This window comes from Opisthocomus hoazin, chromosome 1 (genome assembly GCF_030867145.1).
Source record: "Opisthocomus hoazin isolate bOpiHoa1 chromosome 1, bOpiHoa1.hap1, whole genome shotgun sequence".
In the NCBI taxonomy this organism is placed as follows: Eukaryota; Metazoa; Chordata; class Aves; order Opisthocomiformes; family Opisthocomidae; genus Opisthocomus; species Opisthocomus hoazin.
Window position 1 is genome coordinate 129,233,301 of NC_134414.1, and position 27,741 is coordinate 129,261,041.

General features: G+C 38.1%; 1 protein-coding gene across 2 annotated transcripts in view; it reads left to right on the forward strand.

Moving 5' to 3' along the window:
- The window catches only part of CBLB (Cbl proto-oncogene B), a 131,708-nt gene that overhangs the window by 51,619 nt on the left and 52,348 nt on the right, over positions 1–27,741 (forward strand). For both annotated transcript variants that reach the window (XM_075435514.1, XM_075435519.1), the window contains exons 4-5: positions 13,072–13,218; positions 23,845–24,001. In XM_075435514.1, the coding sequence (XP_075291629.1) occupies positions 13,072–13,218; positions 23,845–24,001 (304 nt within the window). The remainder of the gene's footprint in view (positions 1–13,071; positions 13,219–23,844; positions 24,002–27,741) is intronic.

The following is a 27,741-nucleotide window of genomic DNA, read 5'->3' on the forward strand; positions in this document are numbered from 1 at the left end:
CTGCGGTTACTCATCCAAAGTAGAGAGTCGCAGCATACTCAGTTGCTCCTCGGTTTGAAGCCATTTCTTGCATTTAATAATCCTTGTTGTCTTTTGATGTCTCTCTTACGTATCTGGTTCTTGTATGTTTGGGTTGATAAGAAGTGAGTGTGATTCTGTATGGTGGCATAAGTATGTCTTCTGGTTTTTGTTTTCTGTTCCTTTGCTAATAGTTCATAATATTTGATTTGCATTTTTATTGTTGATGAGCACTGAGCTGATACTGTTATGGAATTACCCATCGTAATCCAAAGTCTTGCTTCTGAGTGGCAATGGTCATCTCAGAGCCTGCCCTTTTGTACATCAGGTCAGGATTATTTTTTTGATACATTGTTTTGCCTTTGGGTATGGTGAACTTCGTCTACCATTTTTGTTGTTGAGTCCCGCTGCGGCTATCTGCAGTTATGTCAGCCTTTATAGCCTTTGAATGGCTATGTAATCAGCAAACTTTGTCACTTCACTGCTTGCTGTTTTCCTGTGAATGTGCTGAACAGAGCAGATCCCTGTATAACTCAGCCGGTACTTCCCTGCATTTCGAGCACAAACCCTAATGCCTACCTTCTGCCTCCAGTTTTTTTACCCAATTATTTATTCATGCCAGACCTTTCCTCTAAGGCAGTGGCTGTGTAGCTTTCTTGAACACCTTTGATTGTCTCCTGGATTGAAGTGTCCAAGTATGAAAATATCACCACTGGCTGAAAGCAGTGGGGCATGACCCGTGTTCATAAGTGCAGTTATTGAAATAGGATAAGCTTATTAATGTTGAAAGGGGGAAAAAATCTAGTAAGCAGGTCAGGGTATGAATTTCTTCATTGGTAACTGTACTTTAGACCAAAGAAGAAAAGTAGTTTTTCGTAAAGAACTTCTCAGTCTTGTTCATTTTGTCATCTTCCCTTGTTTCTTATCGAAGTTGAAGAGTGGAGGAGCAAAATGCTTTATTTTGATTTGTGCAGACGGCTTCTGTTCTGAAACTTGACATTAGTACTTCCTGAAGATAAAGATTCGCCTCAGTTTTCGTGAAAAATACAGCTGTCTGTGCAGCTTAAAAATGTATCCTTACATTTTTTTAAGCACCTGCTTTTATTTAATCCAAATTACTGATGATAATTCAGCCAGTTGTGTTTCCTCTGGTTAGCATGGAATCACACACATAGTTATAAAGAGGAGCTCTATTAGACTTTTCCCAAGGTCTGTGCTGTATTCCCAGTTAGTGCCAGATTGTTACTAATTGTCCTGTTGGATGTCTGCTGACCTGGTCCACAGGGGCTATAAGTAGGTATAGCATCATGAAACTATTTCAAGTTAACAATCTGGAACCAAGTATTTGATTTTTATTTCCATTCTGTTCTGTACGGATAAAGTTCCTAACACAATCTGACAGCAATGTATCTGTCTAGAAATGGATTAGAGGTGCTTCTGATATGTTGAGAGGACAGGAGGTTGACTGCTTCAGGTTATATGTGAAAGTGAACAGGGTAGATTTGTATTGTTTACTACTTTGGCCGGAGACAGTAACTTTCTTCTTTGGATGTAGGTCACTTTACATTCTCTCAATAAATAAACACAGTGATTATTCTAAGACCCACATACAATTTCAGTACTTCATATATCTTATTTAGTATATTTCTGTGCCATATGTGTTTGTGTGACGCTGCTTAGCTATGAGACACAGATTTTTTGTAACTGAATGTTGCAAACAAGCTGCATCTCAGTACTAAGTAATGTTTAAATCATTTTCTGTGAATGATTTCAGGTGGATTTGCTTAAAGTGCATCCGAGGAAATGGGAATTTTTATTATATGTTTGATAAGAATTCAGTAAATTTTAGCTCTAGGAATTATTTGAGACATGGTTTGAAGGCTGCTTGTTATATTTCCATAGGTTATTTATCTTTCACTTGGACTTTCATTCTGGTAAATGTCATATATTTTAGACCATGTGAGAAACAACCCACAGACAGTCCTCTGAATGCTTTAATGAGAGTGGCTGCCTACATGGAATCTTATTTCAGGCCTTAGGGTAAAAATTATTATTTTGACATATTTGAAGGTCTGTGAAAAAATACATTTATGAAGAAGTAGAGTTGGAGAGTTCCTCTACTCATTTAATGATGGCAGGTACTTTTAAGAGGAAAATACGTGGGATGAAGAGGCTTAGTCTTTGTAAAACGATGAACTCGGCTTTTGATGAGAGGCCCCTACCACTGCCCCAGAACAAATATGTAGAAGTAATGATGTACAGGAGGCTCAAAAAGTAAAATCCAAGGACTTCAGAAAAAGTTGAGTTCTAGGGCAAAATGTGCAGCTCAGCTGGAACAGCTTGTTGACTTGCAATCTTGTCGACTGCTACTCAGTGGAAATCATGTGTGACAGAGCAGGTAATAAGCACCTCTGCAGATTATGGCACGTTTTAAAATAATTTTTTAAAAATGCAGCAGTTTTGATACTGCTGTACACTCCTAATGTGTGAAAGTGAATGCTAAGTTAATTTAAAACTTCCGTTCAGATCTCTTATCTGTATCAGAAAATCTTAATGACACTATTACGCTTCCTACAACTCACCAAAAAATTTAAAATTACAGTATTTTAAAATTGAAAAGCTAAGAACTCAAAAAATTGCCAGAAGTAAGATTTTATGTGTGACCGTGGTTGGTCCCCATTGTATTTATACATTGTGGTAGTCTCTAAATACAGTAAGAAATTTTCTTAGTGTGTGGGACTGTTGCCTGGTTAGGCCTGAATGCACAGGGTAGATGTTCACTTAGCAAGCAACCTTAAAATATGTACGTTGTTTCTAATGTTTAGTGTGTGTCCTAATGCTTTTTCATTTGTGGGTTTTTTTTGTTTTTGTTTTTTTTCTGTTCAAATTCACTCTAAAAGCAGTGGCATTTTCTCGTGGGCTTTCCTATGCTGCTCTGCATTATCATACCTTTTAACTCAAGTTTCACTGAGTCCAGTGTTGCCATGTATTACTTTCCATCTTTCCTTCTCTAGCTTCTGTCGTCTTTGCCGTTGAATCGAACAGCTTGTCTTCCTTTCTGAGTTTGTTGTGGGCTTCACTGAGAGAAATACAGAAGAATTTTTTTGTCCTATCCTCTTTAGAGTTGAAAGCTTGCTAATAAAGAGTTAAGAGTTGTGCCCCACAGCTGCAAGCCAGCACACATTGAGTTGTTGTCTGCGAATGTTTCATTTGTAGTTTAGTCAACCATAGGAGCTGAGAATTTTGAATTTTGTTTTGGGCCATGTTGGATAAGATTTCCCTCAAGTTTTGTAATTTCTATGAATTTGTGTAAATTTTCACAAGAGTATTTGGAGGCAGGTATGATCTGGATAGGTTGAATATCAAAATTGGATTTAGGTACTTGACAACGATATATATTAAAAAATACATATGTGCATGTTAGTTTGCCAACACTTCTTAATGTCATCAAAAAGTATTAGTACTCCTGCTTTTAGAAATGGATAGAAAGTTTTTTTTCCATGGTCATTGAGTTGATGAGAGCAGTAAGCCTGAAAAAACGTAGATTTAGTGTTTAACAATCAAAAAGATTTGTCTACACAAGAAACTACACTGTTACAAAAAGCAATACTTTTTGAATTTAAAATTACGTAATTTATATTGTCACTGAGGATGCTGATTTCTATGGAATGTTCTTTTTTTAATTTCTTTCATTTGGAAAACGTAACAACAGAGGTTTTTAAGGTGAGGTAATAGAGTATGAATAGAAAATTCTGAAAGAACAAGCCTGCAGTACATATTCTGTATGATTTCTGTCTAAGAAAATAGTCCACCACAACCAAAAAAGTGAAGCGTAATTAATTGTTTGCTCAGCAGGCAAACCTGGATACTAAGAGGTGTATTCAGGGCGCTATATGGCACACCTGCTTTGCTGGTGTTAACACCTCAGAACCACTGAATTTCCTGGTGCTGCGTGACAGCAAACTAGATCGAGCACAACACAGGACTAAGCCACTTTCCTTTGCTCACACTAGATTCCTGTCAAGCAGATCAACCATTTAGTCATGTCAGTACCTCCTTGTGCCATCTCTGGCCTTTGGGCTGCTGCTGTTTGCTGTGGTGGCATTTGTGCCAGGCTCAGCCTTGTGTCCCTTCCAGAGTCACCCAAATTGCTCTGCTTGCGGAAGTGTCCCATTTTGCATGCAGCTTTGCTTGGCCTGGCGTGGATGTGCTTTATCCACGGTGTGGGTAATCTCCAAGCCAAGTAATCCTCATAAGAATGAGAGTGATAATTATATGGGGAAATGTTAAAACCTGTTGATGCTATCAGTTATACTTCTAGTACTTGGATAGTATGAATTATAGTAGTGACCTCACTTTGCAATGAAATTTAAGATGTTTACTGTCCTAATCAGGTACTAAAAAATTACACTGACCACACCTCTGCTTTTAACAGACTGCTTGTTTTTGCCAAGTGTTCTTTTGAATGTTCCTTCCACTTGATGAAGGCTTTGGAAGATGGTGAAAGCATGCTAATTGTTTCTTCCCTGTTTCATATTAACTCACTCATGTTTGTTAAAAAGTTTCACATTTATTTATGCAGTGACTTCATTCAACTTTTCAAATACAGGATTTACCCTGTTACCAGTTACCAGAATCCCCCTTGTTCCTGGGGGTTTCTGCAATAACTTCAGTTTCATTTATAGATGCAGATAATTGGTTTTGCACTGAAGTCAGTGCTCAGTTAATAACATTGGATCTTGGTAGACAAAGACATCTGCAAGAGGAGGATGGAGGAAGCAGCACAGTGCTAAATAACTTGTTGATATTGATGAGTGGAACCATAGTGCAAAAGCAACTGACTGTTCAAAAGCAGCAAACCGGTGTCCAGCTCTTATTTTTTTATCGTTATTCATATCACATTAAGTATGTTAAATCACATTTTGTAAGGATGATATAGTAGCTCATATAAAAGTTTCAGTAGTAAAATCAATCAATCTGTTAGCTCTTAGTTTATACTGCTATTTACAATGTCTTAGGATTGACTATCTTTTACAAAGTATTTATACTTTTAAATATTCAGATCAGTTTTATTCAAATTTCTTTCCATGAGTGGCATTCTATAGAGGTGGGATTTTTTTGTTAGCTCTTGTCCTTTTGTATAAGTATATAGAGATAATAACTATTTATGGGGAAAATTATTAGATCTTTAGCTTGTCAACACACCTGTTACCATTTCTGACAACTAGCATTCTGCTTTATGCAGACTGCATTTCCCTTGTGAATAGAATTCCTGTTAACAGTCTTTGTGTTTTCATTTCATAGATATGTTTGTTGCCTCATATACCTGGGTACTAGTGAGAAAAGAGGTTAAGTTGCTTTAGGAGTACCGGAGACATTCATCTGTGCTGGGTAGTTGTTATAGTTTGGCTGTGGCCGGCAACCTAAGGGCCATGCGGCCCCTCTGCCGCCCCTCCCCCCACTGGGGTGCGGAGGAGAATGGAAAGAAACAGGCAAAAACTGGTGGGTCGGGATAAGGGCAGTTTAACAGAACAGCAAAACAGAAGGAACAGTAACAACAGCGGTACAGATTAGGAGAACACACAGCACAAACAGCAGAATGCAGAGCGCCGCTCTCACCGCCTGCCACTGCCGCGTGCTCCCAAGCCGCGACTGCCTTCCCGCTGCCCAGCTCCCCCCAGCCAGAACCCAGCGTGGCGGCACATAGTATGGAGTACCCTGCTCTGTTTGGCCAGGTTGGGTCAGCCCGCCCGGCTCTGTTCCCTCCTGGCTTCTGGTGAAAATTAACCCTGTCCTGGCCGAACCCAGGACAGTAGTTGTCCTTTGGACAGAACTGGAAGTAGTGAAATTTTCAAAACATGAACTGTAAAGCCCAGCTGATGAAAGCTATTCATGATTGCTGCTGTATGGAGTATTTGTTTAGCAAAAATCAGATATAATCCTTGCATAGAGCTTTGGTTAAGAGCTGTTGGTAGGCACAATGCCATGCCAGTTCATAAATGAAAGATGAGAGAGAGTAGTGAGTAGACAGACTCGTCAGTTTTTAGAGAGTCTTAGATTTGGGGAAACCCTGGCCATCTTTCTTCCTTTGTGTTTATATTCCATTTTCTTGACTAAGCTATGGTATATTATGTTCATTGTTTATTTTTGTGCATAAATGGGACAGCAGATACCTACTATAGAAGCAACAACAGCTGACAAGCGGTTCTGAAAGATGGAATGAAATTTTGAATTCTTCCAGTACTGCCATCTTCCACTTTGATACTCTTCTAGTCTTTAAAATATGAGAAGGAAAGGAACCTGACTGCTGGTGGAAGTCGGTTTATCAATGTAAAATGATTTTTAAGCAAAGGAAAAGATGGAGCAAAATTCAAGGTGACATTGTGATCAACTGTCGTTGTTTTCCCAAACATCCTTGCCCAAATCCTACCCAAAGTCCGCCATTTTTTCCTTTTGGTATCCATCGTGAATAGCACAGCTGCAGTAGACTTGCATGATACTCCTTGTATGTGTCAGAAAGGGGCTGATGGAAAGACATTCAAGGAAGGGTACTGCTTTCTTATTCATCATAAGCTCAACTCCTCCAGGATTCAAAGAAAGGTAGCATTTCCCTGCAGCTACTTTCTTACAATTTTATACTTGTTTTTCATGTTTAGCATGTGAGGAATTTAATTAGTGGCTGAACCTCGCTGTGTTTAAGGCAGTAATTTTTTTTTTTTCTGGGCTTACAGATGAGGAATACTAAAGCAGAGCAAAATTTACTTGTCTGTGTTCCTTCCATGAGTCAGCAGCACAAGTAGGAAAAACAGCTCAGGTTTATTCTTAGTTCCAAGAATACTTGGTCCCAATTATAGGCCTGTATACTTTGGTCCCTGAACAATACCCTGTCCTTATATAGCTTTTAAAAGTAGTTATTGCACAGATGCAGAGTTGAACTGATTGCCAAATACGATGGTAGACAGTGGGGTTTTTTTCTCTCTGCAGGCATGTTGACAGGAACCTTTGGTTTCCTTTACTTCCTCTGAAGTGTTACGGAGAGCTGTGTTGTTGAGACTATCCAAGTGCATTCTACACCTGTTGTTTTCTAGAACAACAGAGTTGAGGGGTTTTTTGGTTTATTTTTTTTTTCTTCCTATGTTTACTGACTGTGAAATGGGAAGTTCTGGAACAGGAAGGGGGATAAATGAGTCAGGGTCGTACTGGATTAGCAAGAGTGAACTGCTAGCAGCATATATCATTTTTAGTTATGTACCTCTGCCTTCTGGAGATCTTCAGAAATTCACATGTTTCTTCAGAGTTTTTTTTGTGATTTCTTCCGAACTTAGTGCATTCTTATCTGTGTCACTTGTCAGTAGTTAATGGCAGAAGTATAATCTGTCAAGGTGCTCTATGGGCAGCAATGATTTTTCTCATGGTGGGGAAAATACAAATAGGAAATAACTTGGAAAGGGCTTTTTTCACAGGTTGGAAGCCTGGGGCATAAAACATAAATGCTGAACTCTGGGAGAGCAGAGTGAAAGAGCTTGGAACATGTGTCTCTGCTTCCCTCTTCCGTACCTGAATCACAAGACTCTGTTCTGTCCATTTGAATTAACAACATGCATTTTGTAGGATCCCTGTGGTTCACTGCAACTTGACCATATGGATCAGAAATCTGTTTTGAATATATCGAATTATGCGAAATGAACTTTGTACATATCCTTTGGATTTAGAAGCTTTAATATTTGGGGGGGGGGGGTGGATTTTTAGAAGTTAAAATCAACAATTCACCTTATGAATGCATTTCAAACTTTCTTTTATCTTGGTTCGTAAGCAGTTATGATATGCAATTTTGCCGGCTAACGGAGCTATCTTTTTACAATTATTCTAAATAAGAATTGCAGAGGACTTATCTGTTGTTCAGTAATAGTCTGGTATACTTTTCTGTCAGATCTGGAAAATATTCCACTTACTAGATACAAAGAAGAAGGAAACACAGCAGTAACCTATTTTTTGGAATGACATAACTGCAAAGGTGTACAGTCTGGCTTCTTTTCTACACTATGTTTTTTTTTTCCTAGAAAGTAGTATAGTTGAAAAATAAAAATAATTGTTTTTCATGGGAGACAGGAATATACAAGCATGAGAGTAGATATGATGTACAGTTTGTCAGCTGATTTATACATTTTCAAGTTGTTGCATGAGATACAAGTATGTATTCGTAAAATGACTTTGCCTTGGTTATCATCTGTGAAATCCAGTAATTATGAAGGATCAGGGCACACATGTATGCTTTGCTTTGTATATTTATGTATACGCTGATTCTGCCAATTGTATTAGTGTGGAGCTCTCCAAGTTTGGAGTACTCGGAGTATTTTACTCCATTCATCCACATGCGCAGGCAGTAAATGCAGGACGCAAGTGTTCCTCCCACCTCATCCATCAGGCTGGTGGCAGACAGGAGGTGACACTGCCTAATTCCTAGCCAGTTCTGTTTGCTAGACCATATTGCCTTCCAAAAATAAAATTAGCTTTCATACAATGATTACAAAGTTGATGCAGCCAAAACTTATCTGTGTTGTTGCATGCTGGTCACGCTTCACTTTCCTCTTTAATAGATCCAGGAGGGTATGACTGCTTCAGACATTCTACTTCTAGCTACAGCTGCTCTGCTCGTGGCTGGGAGGTTGTAATATTGCCATTATTAAGCTCTGTTTTCAAATCAAATATGACTGGGTATTAGAAAAGTCCTTCAGTTATGAAATCTTTGCAGTATTCTGTAGCCTGATCCCCCTCCCCAGAGCTGAAGAGAAAATTGGTTCAGAATATAGTAGTTTACTGAAAAGTGAACAAACTCACAATTCTTGTTTTCAGGCTTTACTGTCTGTATTTTAGAAAACTTGCTGATGAGGAATAACTCCAAAAGACAGATTCGTTTTTAAATCTAGAAAATGTGTCTTTCTTCTGATTAACTAAAAGATGTTAAGTGATTCAATAGACCTTTACAAGTTTATAGTAAATGAAAATTCAATTTTCATTTTTTACATCTTAGGTGTTCTGGGGTTGGTTCAAACATTGTTGGTTCAAACATTGTTGGTTCTTCAGTAGATCTGTCATGTACAAGCATGGCTGGCAACGAAGAATGAGTATAACTGAAAAACTTCGGAAGTCAAGTTCTACAAGGTGTTTGAACTCATGGCACCAGTTTGAGTTGGCAAAGAAAGTTAGAAAAGCTAAGCATGAATCATAGGAAAAACATCAAGTAAGGGGTGTTGAGTGTGTTGCAGATAATATGGAAGAGACCTACACTATGCATTATCTAAAATGCATTTGATATAGCATCATTTAGTGTTATAATAGTCTTAAATCTTACCACAGTAGCTGTTACATTGCGGAGAATGATCATCTCGGTTCAATTTGTTATGAAGAGACAGTGTTGTTTGATTGCTGAAAGATAAGGTTTTTCTCATCAGCAGGAAACCCATTCTCTCTACAGAAATAAAGGAGATGTTGGTGCTCTGTACTAGGCATAACACAGCTGAAGAACAAATCCCACCTCTAACCTGCTCCAGATTGCCAGTGAAAGTATATTACTGTCTGAAACCCTGAAGGCTGGCTGCTGAGGCATTAAAACCATTGTTTCTCTATAATTTGGATAGCATTTTTTGAGATGTATCTCCAGTGTGATCCTTTAAGATGTCTCTCCCCTGCTAGAATCTGCTGAGTCAAAGTATCTCTCTAGAGCATGTATGTGCTCAGCTCTTCTGTGCCACTGGACTGCCAGTACAATTGTCCCTCTGCCACTGCAACAGCCTTCACTGTGACGAGGAGAAGAAAAGCCTGTGTTATGGTCGGAGATGCAGACTGGGTTCATAAAGATTCGTTTCTTTACAGTCTCGTAGTAGGAATGAGACCTAAAATGGAGATATTCAAGACCTGCCTGGACAAGGTCCTGTGCAGCCTGCTGTAGGTGACCCTGCTTCGGCAGGGGTGTTGGACTAGATGACCCACAGAGGTCCCTTCCAATCCCTACCATTCTGTGATTAAAATAGGTGGCTCAGATTGACCGGTTCTTTGGCTTCCATTAGGATTATTCACCAAAATGCCGAAGCTGATGGGTTTAGTGGTTGTTTTTCAAATAAATAGGACGTGAATAGTTTGTCTTACACTTAAGAATGGAAAATAGGTGGAAAATTTTTGACACTTCCCCATCCTTATATGGGGGAGAAAAAGGAGTTATCTTAGAAAGTGGAACTGTACAGACTGCCAAGTGGATGAAGTGGAGTATTTGATTCTTGAAGATGCCCTGGGGAAGGCCTCCACGAGACAGGAAAAATACCTGTGCTAAAAGGGATAGACGTTGTCAGGAGAGTGAAATGAACAGGTAGGGAGAATCAGTGGCCCCACCCTGATGGCATTGTCTCTGCACCTTGTATAATTCTTGAAAGCCATTTCTGAAATAGTTGAGCTTTGTATCTGTCTCAGTAAGTTCTGAGATCTGGTATCATGTAAGCATATCGAAGCAAAAATGGTACAATATGTCCTTTACAACTCTGAACAAAAAATATAAAAGTGGAATGTTAAGACATGATTTATCATGTTGATTTGATACCAAAGAAAGACTTGAGATAATCATCTGGTACAGCAGAAAACAAAATTAAGGAGACAGCACAGCTACCTTATATATAAATGATGAAGAATTTGCCATTTTCTGCTGTGCATACACACTGTGATACATGTTCAGGCACAGATCTAGTTGGTTTCAAGTTTCAGCTTTGCAGTCAGATAAAAAAAGGTATCTTAGTTTGATATTAAAAACATTTTTCCTTGTTTATACAAATACAAATAAAGAGTAATTTGTATTTTGTCTTTGTTTTAACCAACTTGTATAATGAAACAAAAGTGTATTGATGCACTTAGTGACTGATGCTGTTCAAAGAGGGAAGGAACAGGCTTTGTGATTTAGATGCAACCATTTGGATGCACATCTGTACTGTGCATTTGCAGTCCACTTCTTACCAGTTGTTGATTCTGGTCCCGTACTGTGCTGCTGTGCCGAACAGGCAATGGATGTGCATGGAGGTGTGCATCCAGACACACGCTCCTCTCTGGGCAAGGAGGTGCCCAGGTGGCACCTGTGCATGACTTCATCCTTTAGTTCATGGCAGGGCTCAAGCCTCACAAATCCCACAAGCTCGCTAGGTAAATTTGTGCCTGAAAAGAACCCCTGCAGCATGCTACGTTGCTAATGTAGGCAGATCTGTGTTGTTCCAGGCAAGGGAGAGCTCTGTTCAAACTTGCACCGAATCCTGTTCCTGTCTGTCCTGAGTACAGAAAGCTGTTTGCTTAATCTTGGGTCTAGGGCAGGCTGAGGAAGCCCCATTAAAATAGCTGTTGCGTTCTCTCTGAGTCAGGCTGGAGTTCTGAGGTGTAAAATAATGAAGAACATGTGTGTGTAATTAAAGTACAAAGGAAACAGAAAGGGAGATAGCAAGGAACATACCCAGAAAATAAGGAACAGTTGAGCATCTTAATTACAGACATCTGATTATACTGGAGGAATTAAAGGATTCTGAAAGAATTAGCCCTACAACCATTCTGAATCTTGAGGGGAGGGAGAGTGTATTCATCAGGGGTTGGTTTGTTTTAAATGACTTATGTTTTCAAAATAGCTATCTTTATCATAGTTTTCCTGGTAGCAAAACCTATAGTAAAATCTGCAACATGGCTTCCACAGGAATTTCTATTTGAAGTTGTTCACAGATTTAGTTGAAATAATTACTGCTTCAGTACTGAGCGTCCTTTTAGGAAGACCCCAGGAAGTAAGTTCAACTGTTTTTTTGAGATTTTGAGCATTGTGAAAGCTAGTTGGTATGCATGTGTAAAAATCTATCTTAATCTTTTCATGTAGCTAGGGATTTAAGAATAAGTTTGAATTTATTAAAAATACTGCCTATAAGCAGTTATAAATTACGTGATTGATAAGCATTTTATTCTGTTTTTCATTAAATAAGTCTTTTGAAGGCACTATTAAGTAGTAGATGAAATCGTGAAGGGTGAATGGGCTTGACACAGGACACTTGTAACTCATGAAAATACTTCACTAAAATATATAAGAATACAAACTCTTCATCAGAAACTGCTCAGTCTCCTGGGTGGTCTCTATTCCATGTATCTAGTGGGAAAATACCCCTTTTTTTACTGAAAGGATCATCTGTGGAATTTCTAGAAGGAAACTGTCATAAAGACTGCTTCACCGTTCTTCTCTCCCCACCATCTCCCACAGATTTTTCCATACAAAAGGATTAATGATGCTATGTTCTTTGCACTATGCTAAATGGGATTTCTGTGCCAAAGCCTAAATAATTTTTGATCTACTGGTACAAGTCTGGAAAGCTTATGGAAGTGAGCTGATAGCAAAGAAGCTTGATTTTTGTTTCTAACATGCCACTGAAAACTGAAAACAAGATTTAACTAAAGAGGAGGCATTTAAAAAAAGAGAATAGGAAGTAGCTGCAGTAAGGGAAAGCTAGAAAGAATAAAAAGAATAAAATTTTCATAGCAAAAAAGGTAAACCTAGTCCTGTGCTGTATTTGTATTTCTAGAAACCTGGACTGATGTAGGTTTGATGTCACATATAAACCTATATTTTGAGGTTTTTGGTGTGGTTTTTTTTTGTTGTTTTTTTTTTTTTTTTTTTTTTTTACTTTATTAGCTGTCAAGTTTGTGTAAATTCCTGCTTCTGAAATGATTAAATGAAATAAAAACACACAAGCTTAATCTTTATAGGGATCAGAAATCTATCTGGAATATGCAGTTGAGAACTCAAATCTGTTCTGTTGCTGAACATATGATTTTATATTCACAGAAGCTTATGATAAACAAGTCTTCAGAAGTGCATGGAGACACAAACTACTGATTTGTATTTCTTTGATCTGTTTCCATAAGTGTTTTTCTTGTCACACAGTGATTATTACGCAAATATGCAGGATAAGTGAGATACTGAAAGATAGATTAAATGTATTTGATCTTAAGGTTTAGATGTGATATTTTTCTTTCCTATTCTATCCACAGGAGAAACCTAACAAAGCTGTCCCTCATCTTCAGCCACATGCTAGCAGAAATCAAGGCTATTTTTCCAAATGGCCAGTTCCAGGGTGATAACTTTCGTATCACCAAAGCTGATGCTGCAGATTTCTGGAGAAAATTCTTTGGAGATAAGTAAGTACTAACGTTTTGCAAAATCCTTAATCCTTTCTAATCATAAGCATGAAAAAGAACAATATTTTCAAAAATCCAAATAATGGTTCTGAGTACGTGAGTGGGAATTTCAAAGGTAATTTCTCTTTCAAGTCTTTAAATTGGCTGAAATTACTAAATTCATTATTAACAAATTTTTTTTATGTAATTTGCTCAAAGGATGTATAAAAAAGCATTGGCGGTTCTGAAAAGGGCACTTACACTCAATCATAAATTTGACTACTTTGCATGGAGTTTATTGGTTCCATTCTAGGGTAAACATAGTACATTGTTTTCATAATGTACATGGCAAATCATGTTCTGTCATATATATATTCTACAAATGATAACTCTAAAGTGTAAATTTCAAACTTGATGCTGGTCTCATGGACGGTATGTTTCCTAATTCTATCTTTAACTTTCTAACTACTACAATATTTAGTGGTTCTTAAGTAAATGAAATAATGTTTTTATCCCTTCTTATCGAAACTTTTTTTCTACCACTTTTTTTACTACCTGTAATGTAGTCACAGGGGACCAAGGTTTTGCTTTGTTCAAGTTCAGTTCCAGAAAGAGACAGAATAACTGGACATATGTCAGAAGGTTTAATCAAAAGCAGATTTTGGAGAAACTACTTGTTCAAGAAAGGGTCATAAAATGAATGCTAAGCATGACTTGTAGACACGTGATTAAATCCTTATAGCAAATGCAATATTGAAAATGTAAAAGTAGGTAGGTGTGAGTGTGGGGTGTTTTGTTTGTTTCTAGGAAACAATTTCATTTATGATACAGAAATAGAGTAATATAAGATGCTTATCTTCATCACTTTCTCATATGGAATGTTTGTTAGTGTAGCAGTGACTAAGGTGGAGGAGGAAAGAGGAGAGGCTCTTTAAAATAAGTCTTTTGTTCTTTATTTAGAATACCAGCCTGCTAGATTGTCACTTTTGCAAATTAATTTTGTTCAGTGTGAATTTACAACAGTTTCACTTCCTTTTTTGTTTTGCTAGTCTAAACACATCTACTGCTAGCTTCCAGCTTTCTGGTTTCATTGGAGTGTTATCTGGTAACTTCAGTCTTCTAACAAATTTGTTTCCTGTGTAGATAATGTTAGGGTGTGATCAAGTTCCTGTATCAGTCTTTTCTTTGTTAGAGGAAAGGAATCTAGCCATGTTTTGTGTTACCCATTTTAATGTGAAGATCGTCTTAACTTTATTCGAACTTCTGTAGGTATTTTTATCTGAAGGATTAATTTACATGACATGTAGGGATCTCTGTCAGATGAGGCTTCTAAAAAGACATGTTGGTCAAAAAAAGAAAAACAGGAGCTTTGAAAAAATGACTAATGATCATCTTTGTTCAGTGTTCCTATGTTCTCTTCCTCTGTCTCCCCTTTGCTTAGCAGCTCTCGGAATTTAAATCTCCTCGTGGTCCTTCTCTTCTCCTGTTGGGCTCTTTCCTTGAATGATCTTTACCAACTGTCTTGATCAGAAATTTCATTTCTATCATTGAATTTTACAGATCTCGTCTTCTGCAAGCTGCTGTTTCTTTCTATCATTTCAGCTTAACCAGTTTTACCAGCTTCCCTATTCACCAACATGTTCCTCTTTGTATTTCTCTACTAGGTTGTGCTTTCTGTGCGAGATTCAAGAGTTTCCCTTCAAGTTTCCTTCCAGTGGTCCTGCCAGTTTCCTTTGGGAGATGGCACAAAAGATAGATACTTGAAGAAGCGTTAGACAGTAGGATTCTGTAACATATTAAGAAGTTTTTATCAGAACAAGGTTGCTAAGAAGAATTTTTCAACTGCATCAGTGCGTCTGAACAACTCAGCTCTACCCTTGTCTTTCTCTCTGTTCACACTTGATTCTTCTCTTTTCCTGACTCATCACCTGTAGCATTTCCTTCTAATCCTTTTCGTGGCCCCAGAGTTTTCTTGCCATGCCTTTTTTTATGCTTCAGTTTTTTTCCTGCTTACTAAAATTTTTTCATAAAGTGCAACTTTAGATGTGAACTTCTGACCTCCTCCCCTCCCCCCAGTGCATACTTTGATAGGGTTGGTTTGGGTGTTTTTGTTCAAACATCTGTGCACCAAGAATACCTATGAACCAAGGCAGTTCTGGGACATCCAGTTAATTACGTATGTGACCTTGGTCATCAGGTATAGGCTGAAAGTGTTTTGAGTTCTATCTTGTCAGGTGCATTACTTTCAGACTAGGTAAATAACCACTGCTGTTAGTGTTGCCAGCTTGTTTCTAATAAACTGAAGCTGTTTTAGTTACGAGTCTTCTAAGCAGTGAACAGTTCATCTATGCTTGGCAGCTTTGCTGTTGTCTCAGGTGTAGTTAATTGTGCTTAAGTAACTGTAAAACATGTAACAGCATGTATGTCAAATAAACAGAGGAGAAAAAGGTTTATTTGATATGACATTTAATCTCTTTGTAAAACAAAATACCTGAAGGTTTTTAAACATCAATTATTTTCTAATCCATTTAGAAATGTATGGCAGGTATGCCTGTGAGCCACATCTTTTACAATGGGCCTGTTATGACAGATTAGTTTGCAAATATGCTGGTATCACTTCCCTAGAAGCGGAACCTACATGAAGATTTTTGGGTGTTGCAAACAACTGATAAAATCTGTTCTAACCCCACCACCTAAAGACAGGCTTCTAGGACTAGCTGAAACCTCCCAAGTCTGGTTAGGTATACTGTGCAAATGAAGGAGCACAGGGAGGAACTATATTATATGTTTCCTGGCTGCATCTCTATTTTACAGGGCAAGCCTGGACCCCTCACTTGTTTGCAAAAAGCAGCCCTTACTATGAGGTCAGTAAGTAGTGCTGCTCAAGATTAGAGCATAAATAAAAAGTAAGTTTTGTTGGATCATGGCTTCTGATGGATAAACTACAGCATAAGAAATAACTATGATGCATTGTTTGATCTGTTTGGAAGGAGGGAATTGGATCTATTAGATTAATTTACGATTTTTTCAGTATAACGTTATCATAAAAATATTCTTCCTGTATCTAAGCATAATGAATTGGAAGCTTTTATATAATCCATTTTCTGCCTTGATTTCTTTCTCATATGTTGGCTTTTTTTCTTTTTTAATTTGGAGTATTTTAAAGAGCAAGAAGGAGGTCAATAGCGATTTATGTATTTAAGTCAACTCTTTGGTTTTCAGTTTTTGAAAATGTGACCTACGCTTCTGTTTACAGAAAGCAATATATTACAATTTGCTGGGGAATAAAATCCAGAAGATACAATTTCCAAGAGTCCAGTTTGTAGTTAAAAAAAAAAAAAATCTGTATCTGATTTCTTTCCCTCCTTGCCCCAGTGAATGGGGAACTCCTAATTTTGTTGGTTACTTTTCTGTCTGAATACTTGCTGCAAAATTATGCGACTGTAACTAAGTTTATTCATCCTGTTACTAATAAGTAAAGTAGGATGCAGTCATTCTTTTTGTGTTTAAAGCTGGTCAGGTGTACGTTCACATGACTTCAGACTTATTAGCAAGAGGAATGGCTTGGCTGACTATTTCAAGTCTCTGCACATCACACATCTATCTGCTCTTTGAATTTCTGTAGAAAACAGCAGTAGAACTCAGCAAGCAATTTGAATGGCTCCATCAGAGTCAGAGCAACGTACTGAGACAACTTCACACATTCTCAGCCTTCAGATACCTCCTCAACTTTTCCATTTCTGGTACACCTCTACAAAACTTCTAAATAATGTCAGTAGCTAGAGAAGCTTGGATGTAAGAGAATGCTATGGTGCTTGAGAGAGCATCAGATACATTGATAATGGAAATCGTCAGCTCTCGTGTAGACAGAGACTATCAAAGGAGTAAATGGTCAGAGCCTTTATAGTTGTGAGGTTTTCCAGTATTGCATGTTTCAGAGAAGGGGAAACCTTGGAAGTGATATGATGTTTGGAAAGGCTCTGGAGAGACTAATGTGGAGTTTCGGAATGTACAGGGGAGGAGTGATAAATCAAGATAGGGATAATGAGATTTTGCTTATTTGGGTGGAAGGAGAATATGGACAATAGCAGTATGATGAAGGAAGAAATGGAGGAATCGATTTCTGTGCAAGGGCAAGGTAGAATATTTATCACAATTAGGGGACAGGCGAAGAGTTCAGCAATATGGATTAGAAGGCCCAAGACAGTTTTGGTGTATTGACTTTGTCAAGGAAGCTGACAGAGAAAAACTGTCAGGGAGATGAGGGAATAGAGAGAATTTTGGATTTGCTTTGTGAAAACAAAAGTCGGGAATGAGTGAGAACTCTCCAAAGGCTGAATCGCGGGAGTAGACTAAGAATGAACCTCTTTGGTGTATTTGCAAGCTATGAGGAGGCAAAGAGCTCTTAAAGAAAATAAAGGAGCTGGCTGAAAAAGAACGAAGGAGTAATTTGACGCAAGCTTTACACCATGGTCAAGGTCAAGATTTTAGGTTAAGATCTATACCAAGAAAGAGCTTCATAATGTCAAAAGCAGGAAGGCGGTGAAATTGAGGTGGTGTGATTTTTTTTTTAATTATTTTTTTTTTATTTGTACTGATTACTAGGAGTATAATTATTGGAGCAAGTGATTTTAGTGGAGTGAATCTTCACCCATGGTTTACCGTTATAGCGCTGAAGCAGATGATAGTTAAATGTACAGCTAAACAGTAATGTTAAATGGAACTGTGAAATTGTAAGGCATGTAATCAGCATTTACATTTGTTTACAGATACTTTAGTAATCCCCAGTGGGTTGTAAATATGCATATAAAAATCTGATAGCTTCTTCATTATCCGCATTTTATCACTGTATGGTGGTTGATGTTAATTTCCCCTGGTTCCTCGCTCATTTTAATAACGCCTTACATCTTTTACTAGTTTTCTGTTATGAGCAACAGTGTACAAAATACCACTGGGAGCGATCCTGAACTGAGAAGGAGAGTGGGCGAGATGACCTAACAAATCTTTCCACCCTCTGAATTTGAACACTATGGTGAAGTCATGCAGGGCTTTGTAACTATTGAAATTTGTGATTTGTGGCTGTCTTCATGTTGCAGAATGAATCAGCAGTGAAATGTCAGTGTTCTTAGATTTTCAATTCTCCATAGTTCTGCCATTTATTTTAACTTTTAAGGTTTTCCTCTTCACTGTGAAACCTTAAAAATTGAAAGCATTTCTGTTATTGTTGTCAGACAAATTGATTTCCCCCTACTTTTTAGTTTCTGAGGTAATAGAAATTCTTTCACTGCTAGGGTCAAACACAGGACTATTTTAATGCTCTGATACTGCCCCCCCTCCCCCCAGCTGAGACCTGAAATGTGTTTATTTTTTTATTGGAATTTAGGAAAACATGTGGCTATTGATTTCTCAGTAGCAGTTAAATGAGGTGTTTCAGATAGATATTCTAAATTTCGAGTGGTTATGGTTCTGCTGTGGTCAGTGCTTTTTGGCTCAGATAGAACAGACATAGGCTCTGTGGCTTGGGTTCAGCGCTGAAGCAGTAAAACAGGCAGGCCACAGCGCACGACTTAACTTGAAAAAGTGTAGCTGTCAGAAAGTGAGACCTCAGATAAGCTATGTTTTAACACCTTGTTGATCTCCTTAATTTATTACTTGATTGCCTGTTCTTGCTGCTGATAGTGCCCAGGAGCCCTCCTGTTGCCTGAACACTGTAAGAATACGCACTGAAGAGGCAGTCCTGGCCCAGAAGGCTCCAAATCTGGGTATGAACTGAAGTGTAAAGGGAAGCCAGAAGATAGAGGGAGATAAAAGAGGAAGAGGCAGGGATCCAAGTGCCGTAGCCTTTATCACTATCAAGACAGGTGTTTTGCCAACAGGAACTTTTAAAAAGAGAAGTAAACAGGGAATGGGGCTTTTAGAGGACGGTTCCTCCCTCAGCTGATCAGCAGGTTGGGAAATAGACTTGTTGGTAGACTTGTTTAAAATCTCAAGCTAGAGGCGGAAGCTACCGTTCCTGGGTGTTAGTGAGACACAAATCTTGCTAGATCTTTTCCATAGAAATGCAAGATAAACAAGTTTGAACAAGAAGATACACAGTATTATAGAGAAGAGCTAGTTAATGGAAAGTTGCAAGATATGATTAAAAAACAGAAAAGGACAACAGTCTTCACAGCTATTCTGAGTAGCTAAGAATAGGGTAAAATTGCATGTACGAAGGATAGAGAAAAGAAAGTTGTGATAGCTGGCACACGAGATTGTGAGACAGAACAGATTCTCAATGGATGGCAGGAGAGGTGGTGTTTTAAGTATGAAAGGACATGCAGAAGCATGGGTGTGCTTTGGATTTGTGGTTAGAGATCAGACTTGGAAATACATAGATACGTGTATCCCTTCGGGAAGACTTCAGGAAATGCAGACTTCCTGCATCCCTTAAGGAAGTACTGACTTGCTGTCTCTCCAGCAATGTCCAGTTATGCGGCTTTGGAAGTGGATGCTTTTGGTGGTAGATTTTCCCCATTTCATAACGCTCATTTTCTCTCTTTACCTTCTCTTTTCTCATGTTAGATTCATCTGTATTTGTGCTGCGTGATGTCACTGTTTAAAGATTGTACTGGCATGATATGGCAGGATTCCTTTTTTCCCTTAGGACTGAACTTCTCAAGCCTTCTGTGTGTCAGTTGTTTGTTCTGCAGTTCAGAAGCAATGAAAACATGTGGCCTCTCACTTAAAACTGAACCAGCAGTTGTAAGAAAATACTCTGTTCAGTAACGATGAACTAAAATCCACATTGCTCACTGCAGACTTGCATAGAATGTTGTTTTTATCTGGCTCAGTATTTGCTTGAATATTTTTGAGTTTACTCTGGATACAGTAATGCCCATTTCATGTTATGTTTTCTGGCAACATTTGAGAGAGTCTCTTGCAGACAGAAATGTTCACTATAAGTGTAAGTTACGTGGGTACATGTTTTACCTTCCTAGACATGCTTGTGGTCTGCTCAAGTTTAAATGGGGGCAGTGTCACTTGACATTCCAGAATAGCTGCATCTCTGCAGTTCTACTGAAGTGCTGTACTCTGCATGTTCAGAAAATACTTGCTTTTTCTCCAGGTTTATTTTCATATCTTTTGCTTTTTAATAATGCAGCAACATTCAGGGAGTTTAAGAAAATGATCAGGGCAGGAGGGGAGGGAGGACCTAAATTCCTCTGCTAAATTGCTTAAAAATTACATGCTGGACACTAATCCTTCTCCTGTAGGCATATGGAAGTTGTGTTGGTGGTGGTTAAAATACTGTGTTTGAGACTACAGATTGACACTACCCTTTGTTGTAAGTATCAGTAAATAGGTACCATCGTATATAAAAACATTTTTAAAAAGCTTATACTTCAGTTAGAACATTTTTGAATTTATCATTATTCTTCAAATATGCTTACTAATTTTACTATTGCAGAAGAAATGTGGGGAAGTAGTGTCATTTTGAGAGGCTTGGGAGAGAAATGGCTTATTTTAGGGTTTTTGACAGGACTCTTAAATAAGAAGACAAGCCCAAGGTAAATGCCAAGATACAAGATAGCTTTGTTGATTTGAGAGAGATAAGATGCGCACAGAAACCTCTTCAGGAAAAATTGTTCAGGATCATTTGTTTTTTTTTGTGTGTGTTCTTTCCTTAAATTGATACGGGCTTGCTTCTACTCTGATGATGAGGAAAGTCAGTACAAAGAAACTGTATGGATGGGTCGTTTTGTGGAAGTTTGGCAGACAGAGATTAGGTTCTCCATGTAAAAGGTCCTCCATAACCTTTTTTCTCCTGTACGAAGTGTGCGTTTCAGCTTCCTTCATATTTTTGTTTCCTTCTGAAATTATTTTTTCTGAAGATTTTGAATTAATTAGAGGTCGTTAATAAAGTAACATGTGTAGCACAATGACAGTATGTACACGTAATGTATTTTTTGTACTATTTCAGTGTTCTATTTTTTTTTTTCTCCCAAATTACATTATAAAAAGAGAAACTGTTACCAAAGCCCTGGGTGTATCTCTTCATAATGTGTGCATGTGTAGTAGGGCTCTTAACTTTGGGCATCAAACGTTTGAGGGAAGTACAGTCACTATGTAGTACCGTACTCCCACATGAGATAATACTCCCCAGAATGTTGTCTCAACTGGAGTTATGTGCACTCTACTGCAAGGGATAGCGTAGCATTCGTAACTATGATTCAATACCTGAAATACTGAGACATGGCACTTCCTCAACCTGGCTCTGTACAACTAATGTTACCAGGATGTCACATCACATCTTTCTGATGAGCTGTAGCAGAGCTGACTAACTCGTCTCCTCCTGGACAGGTGTCCACAGGTCAGCCTAATAGCATGAGGCATGTGCAGAATACCTGCCAAGCCTCTCGTGCAGGGTATACTTAGGGTGTGATGCAACAAATATTAAAAGGGCAAAGATCACTGAAAATATTTGTAGGATGCCTTCTGTGGCTCAGGAGCTGAACACTGCAGGAAGTATTAGGTTACGAACAGGATCCTGTTTTTTCTTTCTATGAAGGCAGTATTATTTTTTCTGTTTAAAAATATATATATATGTATGTATTTAAACAACAATCTAAGCATGCTATTAACTAGAACAGTCCCAATCTCAACCTTAGTTTGATTGTGCCTGGTCCCTTCCCCCTCCCCAAACTGCCACTGCCACCTCCCCAAACAATTAAAATAACTCTCAGGAGAGGCATGAAAAAGCAGTTCTTATAGTGTAGTATGGCTATAATAATTCCTAATAGATTCTTTGTTGGTTTTTATTTAAGGGTTATTGACTTAACCCTTTGAAAAAAACCCAAATGAACAAACCAAACAAACAAAACCCCCAAACAACCCCTACCCTCAGCCCCTCCCCCAAACCCAATAACTTTTTTAACCTCATTTCAGCATGCTGTAACCATTTAGGGTGGTTTACAAAGCGAATCAGAAAACACTTGAGAGCCACGGTTACAGGAACTAAATAAGCAATAGGCTCTTGAACTAAGACAACTTTAACACCAGAAAAGCACTGTTTTCCAACTTTGTTCTCTGAACTTAGTGCAGCGTTTCATTCTCTCTTTACCATAATCAAAATTTGATGTGCATTCTTTCTTAAATGGCATCTGATGTGGTATCTCTCTTCAGCTCTTTGTGGTTTCCTGTTTTTCGTACACAGATGAAAGTATCTGCTGAGATGTATTATACTTCACATTTTATCTTTTATGACTTTCTCGATATAAGCCTCCAAGTAACAAGTAGATTTCTTTGCACTTACAAATGTAGTGAATGCCTGATGCGGTAGAAATATAGGAGTGTGTCTTTAGTGTTGTACCTCAAATTACTACTTGTAATTTAGGTTAACTGCATGATATTTATTATGCAGGACCAACTTAATACAGTTGGTTGTTTTTTTTTTTTTGTAACACTACTGTACTACCAAGTAATATGCACTTTTGCATAAGAAAACAGAAAAACTGGAATAGAATATTTTAGCTCTAATAAAAAAGTCAGGCAATGTGAGCTAAAAAAATTGCAAGAGATGATCATGAGTTTGTGAGGCCCGTACCTTTTGTCATTTTAGTGGTTGTTAACAAAATAATACTATGAATGTGTGAGATCTGAAAATAGTTATGTATTGGTTAATAGTTATAGGTTGGTTATATTTTGGCTAATTAGAATGTTTTTCAAATATCATATAACCTGCTCTCAATGTGAGGCAGAACTCTTAAGAGGAGGTGTTATGGCTTTGCAAAATTTGGATTTGACCATACTGACAGGAGAAGAAGAACTGCTATTATTGAACAATTTCTCATAGTTTCGACAGTGATAAAATAGAGCACTTCCAAGTGATCAGCCTCATGTCAGATTCCAAATAAAAGCACTTGGTTGGTGAAATAACTAATCTGCATTATCTCTGACTATGCAAATAGAAACTGAATTTGATAGAACATGCCTTTGTATTAGAGAGGATAATTTTAATTTCCTTCTATTCTGATTTTCCACCTTTTCCTCCGTTTGCTACTGTCTGAAAATATACCCCATCTTGCAAGAATGTGTGAAGGTGAAGATCTGAGAAGATGTGTCTTCTAATATTCATGTAACTGTCATGGGCTGTTACAGGCCTTGGACCAGTGTCGATGGTATCTGGTTGATTGCTGTGATGTTACTTGACCAGAGTTTATGAGCTTTAGCTATAAAAAAATGTCATCACAGTAGATACTAAATTGATGCTTACCATTCTGAGAAGAGAAGCTGTGAAGAAAAGGAGTTCTTTACCAAGCACAGAGCTGGTCCTTTACATTATCTTTGGGAAGATGTGAGGTTGGTTGCTACAGCTGCTTGATAGGATATTTCAGTTTCTGCAGTGTTCTTTTTGTTCTCCTCCTAAGGAAGCTTGAGTATTTATTACTATCAAATAAAGGACGCTTTGTTTGACTGTGTTTAAAGGAAGGTAAACGGTTCTTTCATTTGCTTAGCCTGCTTTCAGGAAACTTGATTTTAGTTTGTTTTTTTTTTTTACCAAATTAATGTTCCGCTTCTTTAAAAGTCTAGTTCTATTGTCTAGATAAGGTATCAAATCTTAAATATATGCATTTATGAAATGTGCTATTTCCACCCTTCTCACAGAACTATAGTGCCATGGAAAGTGTTCAGGCAGTGCCTTCATGAAGTCCATCAGATAAGCTCTGGTTTGGAAGCAATGGCTCTTAAATCTACTATTGACTTGACCTGCAATGACTACATTTCAATTTTTGAATTTGATATCTTCACTAGATTATTTCAGGTAAGACTTGAAAATTTTAGATACTGGTGTGAATTTGAGAAGCGTAGTGCCCTAAGGCAAGTACCTATAGGTCAAGGAAGCGGATTTTTTTTTAAAAGTGAAATAACTGAAACACTAGAATTCAGAAATAAATTGTGCATTTTTTTTAGTCTTTCAGAGATGTTTGGGGCATTAACACCTGCATCTAAAAAACTGAAAACATCCAGCAACACATTTCTGCACATATTTAGTGTGATTACAATATCTTTGTGTTTGCTGCTTATTTATTTTTTACTATTCTTAAATGCATTCCTAGAAATGCAAACCTTCAGGTGCTTATCTGAGTTTTACTTGTGGTTTTTTTGTGCTTTTGTATCTATATATGCTTATATGAAGTGTTTCTACAAACATGTAAGGAAAGTAGTGTCTGACTTCTTTAGGCTAAATGTAGGCCAAACTCTTTTTTCTTTATGAATATGTTTTTGCCATATGGGAATCTTTGAGGTATACAACCATTTATCTGATCATTTAATTTCTTTACCCTGTACAGTGATAAACTGGTGCACAGCCTCAGTTTGTGCCAGGGGAGATTTAGACTGGATATTGGGAAGAATTTCTTCACTGAGAGGGTTTTCAAGCACTTAGGGACATGGTTTAGTGGAGGACTTGGCAATGTTAGGTTAACAGTTGGATTCAACGATCTTAAAGGTCTTTTCCAACCTAAATGATTCTATAATTCTATGATTATTCTTTAGCTTGTTGGAGATATGTTCAAAGCATCAATTTTACATCAAAGCCTGGGCCATATGTGTGTTCTGTCTTCCATGTAATTCTGTGATAATCTCTGTTTAGCTTTCTTGGCTTTGCTGTTATGGGAAAGGATGCCATTACGAACTTGATATGAAGATTTGACAGGAGATGATTAATGGTTTTAGTCTACAGAGTTTTGATTTTGGTTATCGCTTCTCTGTTCTGAGTCAAAACTGTATCAAAGTTGAAAATGTTATGATGCAAGTAATGTCTCTGTTTAATTTAACCACAAACACTGGTCACTTAGAACACACACAGGTTAAGGAGGTTTGAACAGAACTTTAGGGGTTCTCTTTGATGAAATAACGAAGTAGAGAATATGGGTCATTGTACTTTATGCTGCTTTAGCAAAATCCCCCTAAGCTTTGCCCTTTATGAGGAGCTTGATATGGTCATGTATTCCTGTCTGAATGTTGCTGCCTTGGGATCAGTTTCTACTCTGTCAAAGTTTCTCCCTTTTATTCAGTAATTGGCAAACTAATACGGTGTTCAGGTTAGTAATCAAGCCCAAATCTTGAGCTCAGACTTGATGGCAAAATGTCCGATGCCCACTGGCTGCAATATACATCACTGTGAAATTTAAGGTTCCTTTCTGTAGGATTTTTTTCCCATAAGCACTCTGCTTATGTATAATAATAGGAGTTGGTTTTTTGTTTCATTTTAGTCTGTACATCAAATATAATATTAAATGAGAAGCCAGTGATCTGAGAAGTAACAGTTTGTTTCATTTTAGTCTGTACATCAAATATAATATTAAATGAGAAGCCAGTGATCTGAGAAGTAACAGTTTGTTCTGAACCTATGGTGGGGTCCTGTAGATTGCATTAAACTTCAGGACAGAAAGCTCAAGTGAGATGTATTTTCATTATCTGTCAGCACAAAAAAGCCATGGACTTGTTGGAGTGGATCCTGAGGAGGGCCACAAAAATGGTTGGAGGGCTGGAGCACCCCTGCTATGAGGAAAGGCTGAAGAGAGTTGGGGCTGTTCAGCCTGGAGAAGAGAAGGCTCCGGGGAGACCTTACAGCAGCCTCCCAGTACCTGAAGGGGGGCTACAAGAGACCTGGGGAGGGACTTCTCACAAGGGCCTGTAGTGATGGGACAAGGGGTAATGGCTTTAAATTGAAAGAGGGTAGGTTTAGATTAGATATACGGAAGAAATTCTTTGCTGTGAGGGTGGTGAGGCACTGGCACAGGTTGCCCAGAGATGCTGTGGCTGTCCCCTCCTTGGCAGTGTTCAAGGCCAGGTTGGATGGGGCTTTGAGCAACCTGGTCTAGTGGAGGGTGTCCCTGGCCATGGCAGGGGGCTTGGAATTAGATGATCTATAAGGTTCTTTCCAACCCAAACCATGCTATGATTCTATGACTATTTTCCTTGTTCTGTAAGCCAATGAACATCTGTTTGCATTAGTTTCTTTGTGAGGCCGTTGCTGGTTTGATTTGTTACTGTGCCTTGTGCTAGAAAAAAGGGATCAGCAGTACTGATACATGTGAGGAGAGAAGACTGGTTAGGATTAACTTTTAATTTAACAAAGAAGCAGAGAGAATTTTTGCCAAACAGATTACCAACTGGTGCAATAGCTGCGTAACTATTCAAGTGAACTTGCACTGAACTTGGTCTGAGAACCTCTCCCAGAGGTTACATTTTACTTCTCTAGTTTCTAAACAGCTTCTGTAACTATGTGTGCATACACCCACGGAGAGAAAATTCCAGTTGTTTAGGTAATCAAAATACTGTTTTGCCAACTGTGGGTTGTGTTACAGAAAAGCTACATTTATAATGATGCTTGTTCACAGAAGAAAGCAGGGCTACTTTTTATGGAGATCCTGTAAAAGTGAAGTTGCTCCCCCTGCCTCCCCACTGTGTGCATGCACAGCTTTAAGTGCTGTGTTCTGTGACCAGAGATGAAGTTAGCATGGCAGAATATGTAGATGCTTGGAAGGAAGGGAAGTTCATCCTGTCACTGTTAATGTGTTCAGTTAAGTTGTCCTTTTACGCCAAATTATTTCCACAGAAGAGAAAGTGTACAAATCTTTTCCCATTTAACATTTCTGCTTTTGTAATACTTTGTGTGCACAAAGCAAGTTAGGAGTTCTTGCCCTTTGATTTTTCAGTCGTACTGTCACATCGTTGTCTAGGTATAGCAGTAGCGTGATACTCTGTGGAGCCCAAGCATTTAAGATGCTGTCTACTGTCAATTTAGAGGCTTGGTGGTTGTGATTAACAAAGGAATTTGCACACTACTTGAATTTATTTTATAATGTACTGTAGCAAGCCTTTATATTACCATGCTCCAACAAAACATCAAAGTATGGAGTGTTCAATCTTCATTTTTGATTTTCATCATGCACTTGAGTCACACAAGAGGAGAAAGAACATTGTGTTTTTGTGAAGGCAGCGTCAGTGTTGGTGAGGTGAAAGACAAAGTCTCAACTCCCTTTTTTCTCTAGTTAGACCAACTAAAATTTTTCATGTGATGAAGCTTCCTGGCATCCATCTTTGGTGAGGGTGCGGAGAGGAGCTGGCAAGATGCAGTGTGGCTTTTAGGATTGTGATTTTTTTTTTTTCCTCCTTTCATTTGTACATATTTTAATACTTGAGGTTTCTTGTGGCCTGTCTGCTGAAACCTTACTGTTCTATTTCATTTGTCTGATTTGAAGAGGTATTAATTTTAAAATAAAACAGGCGTTCATCCATGTTTAAATAGTGGTTAGGATTTGACTGGGAAACGTATCATAATCTCAAGCAGAACTGTTAGGATATTCTGCTCAAGTGTGTCACACAGGCATTTCATGTCTGAGTTACTAGCTCTTAGAAGTCCTTGGAAAGGGAATTTGCACGGCACACAAGAACACAAGCCTCTTCTCTTGTGTTGCTTAACATCGTCTGCCTTGATGTTTCTACAAATATGTAAAAAAAAATCTCCAAACCATTCAGAGGCATTTTCTTGTC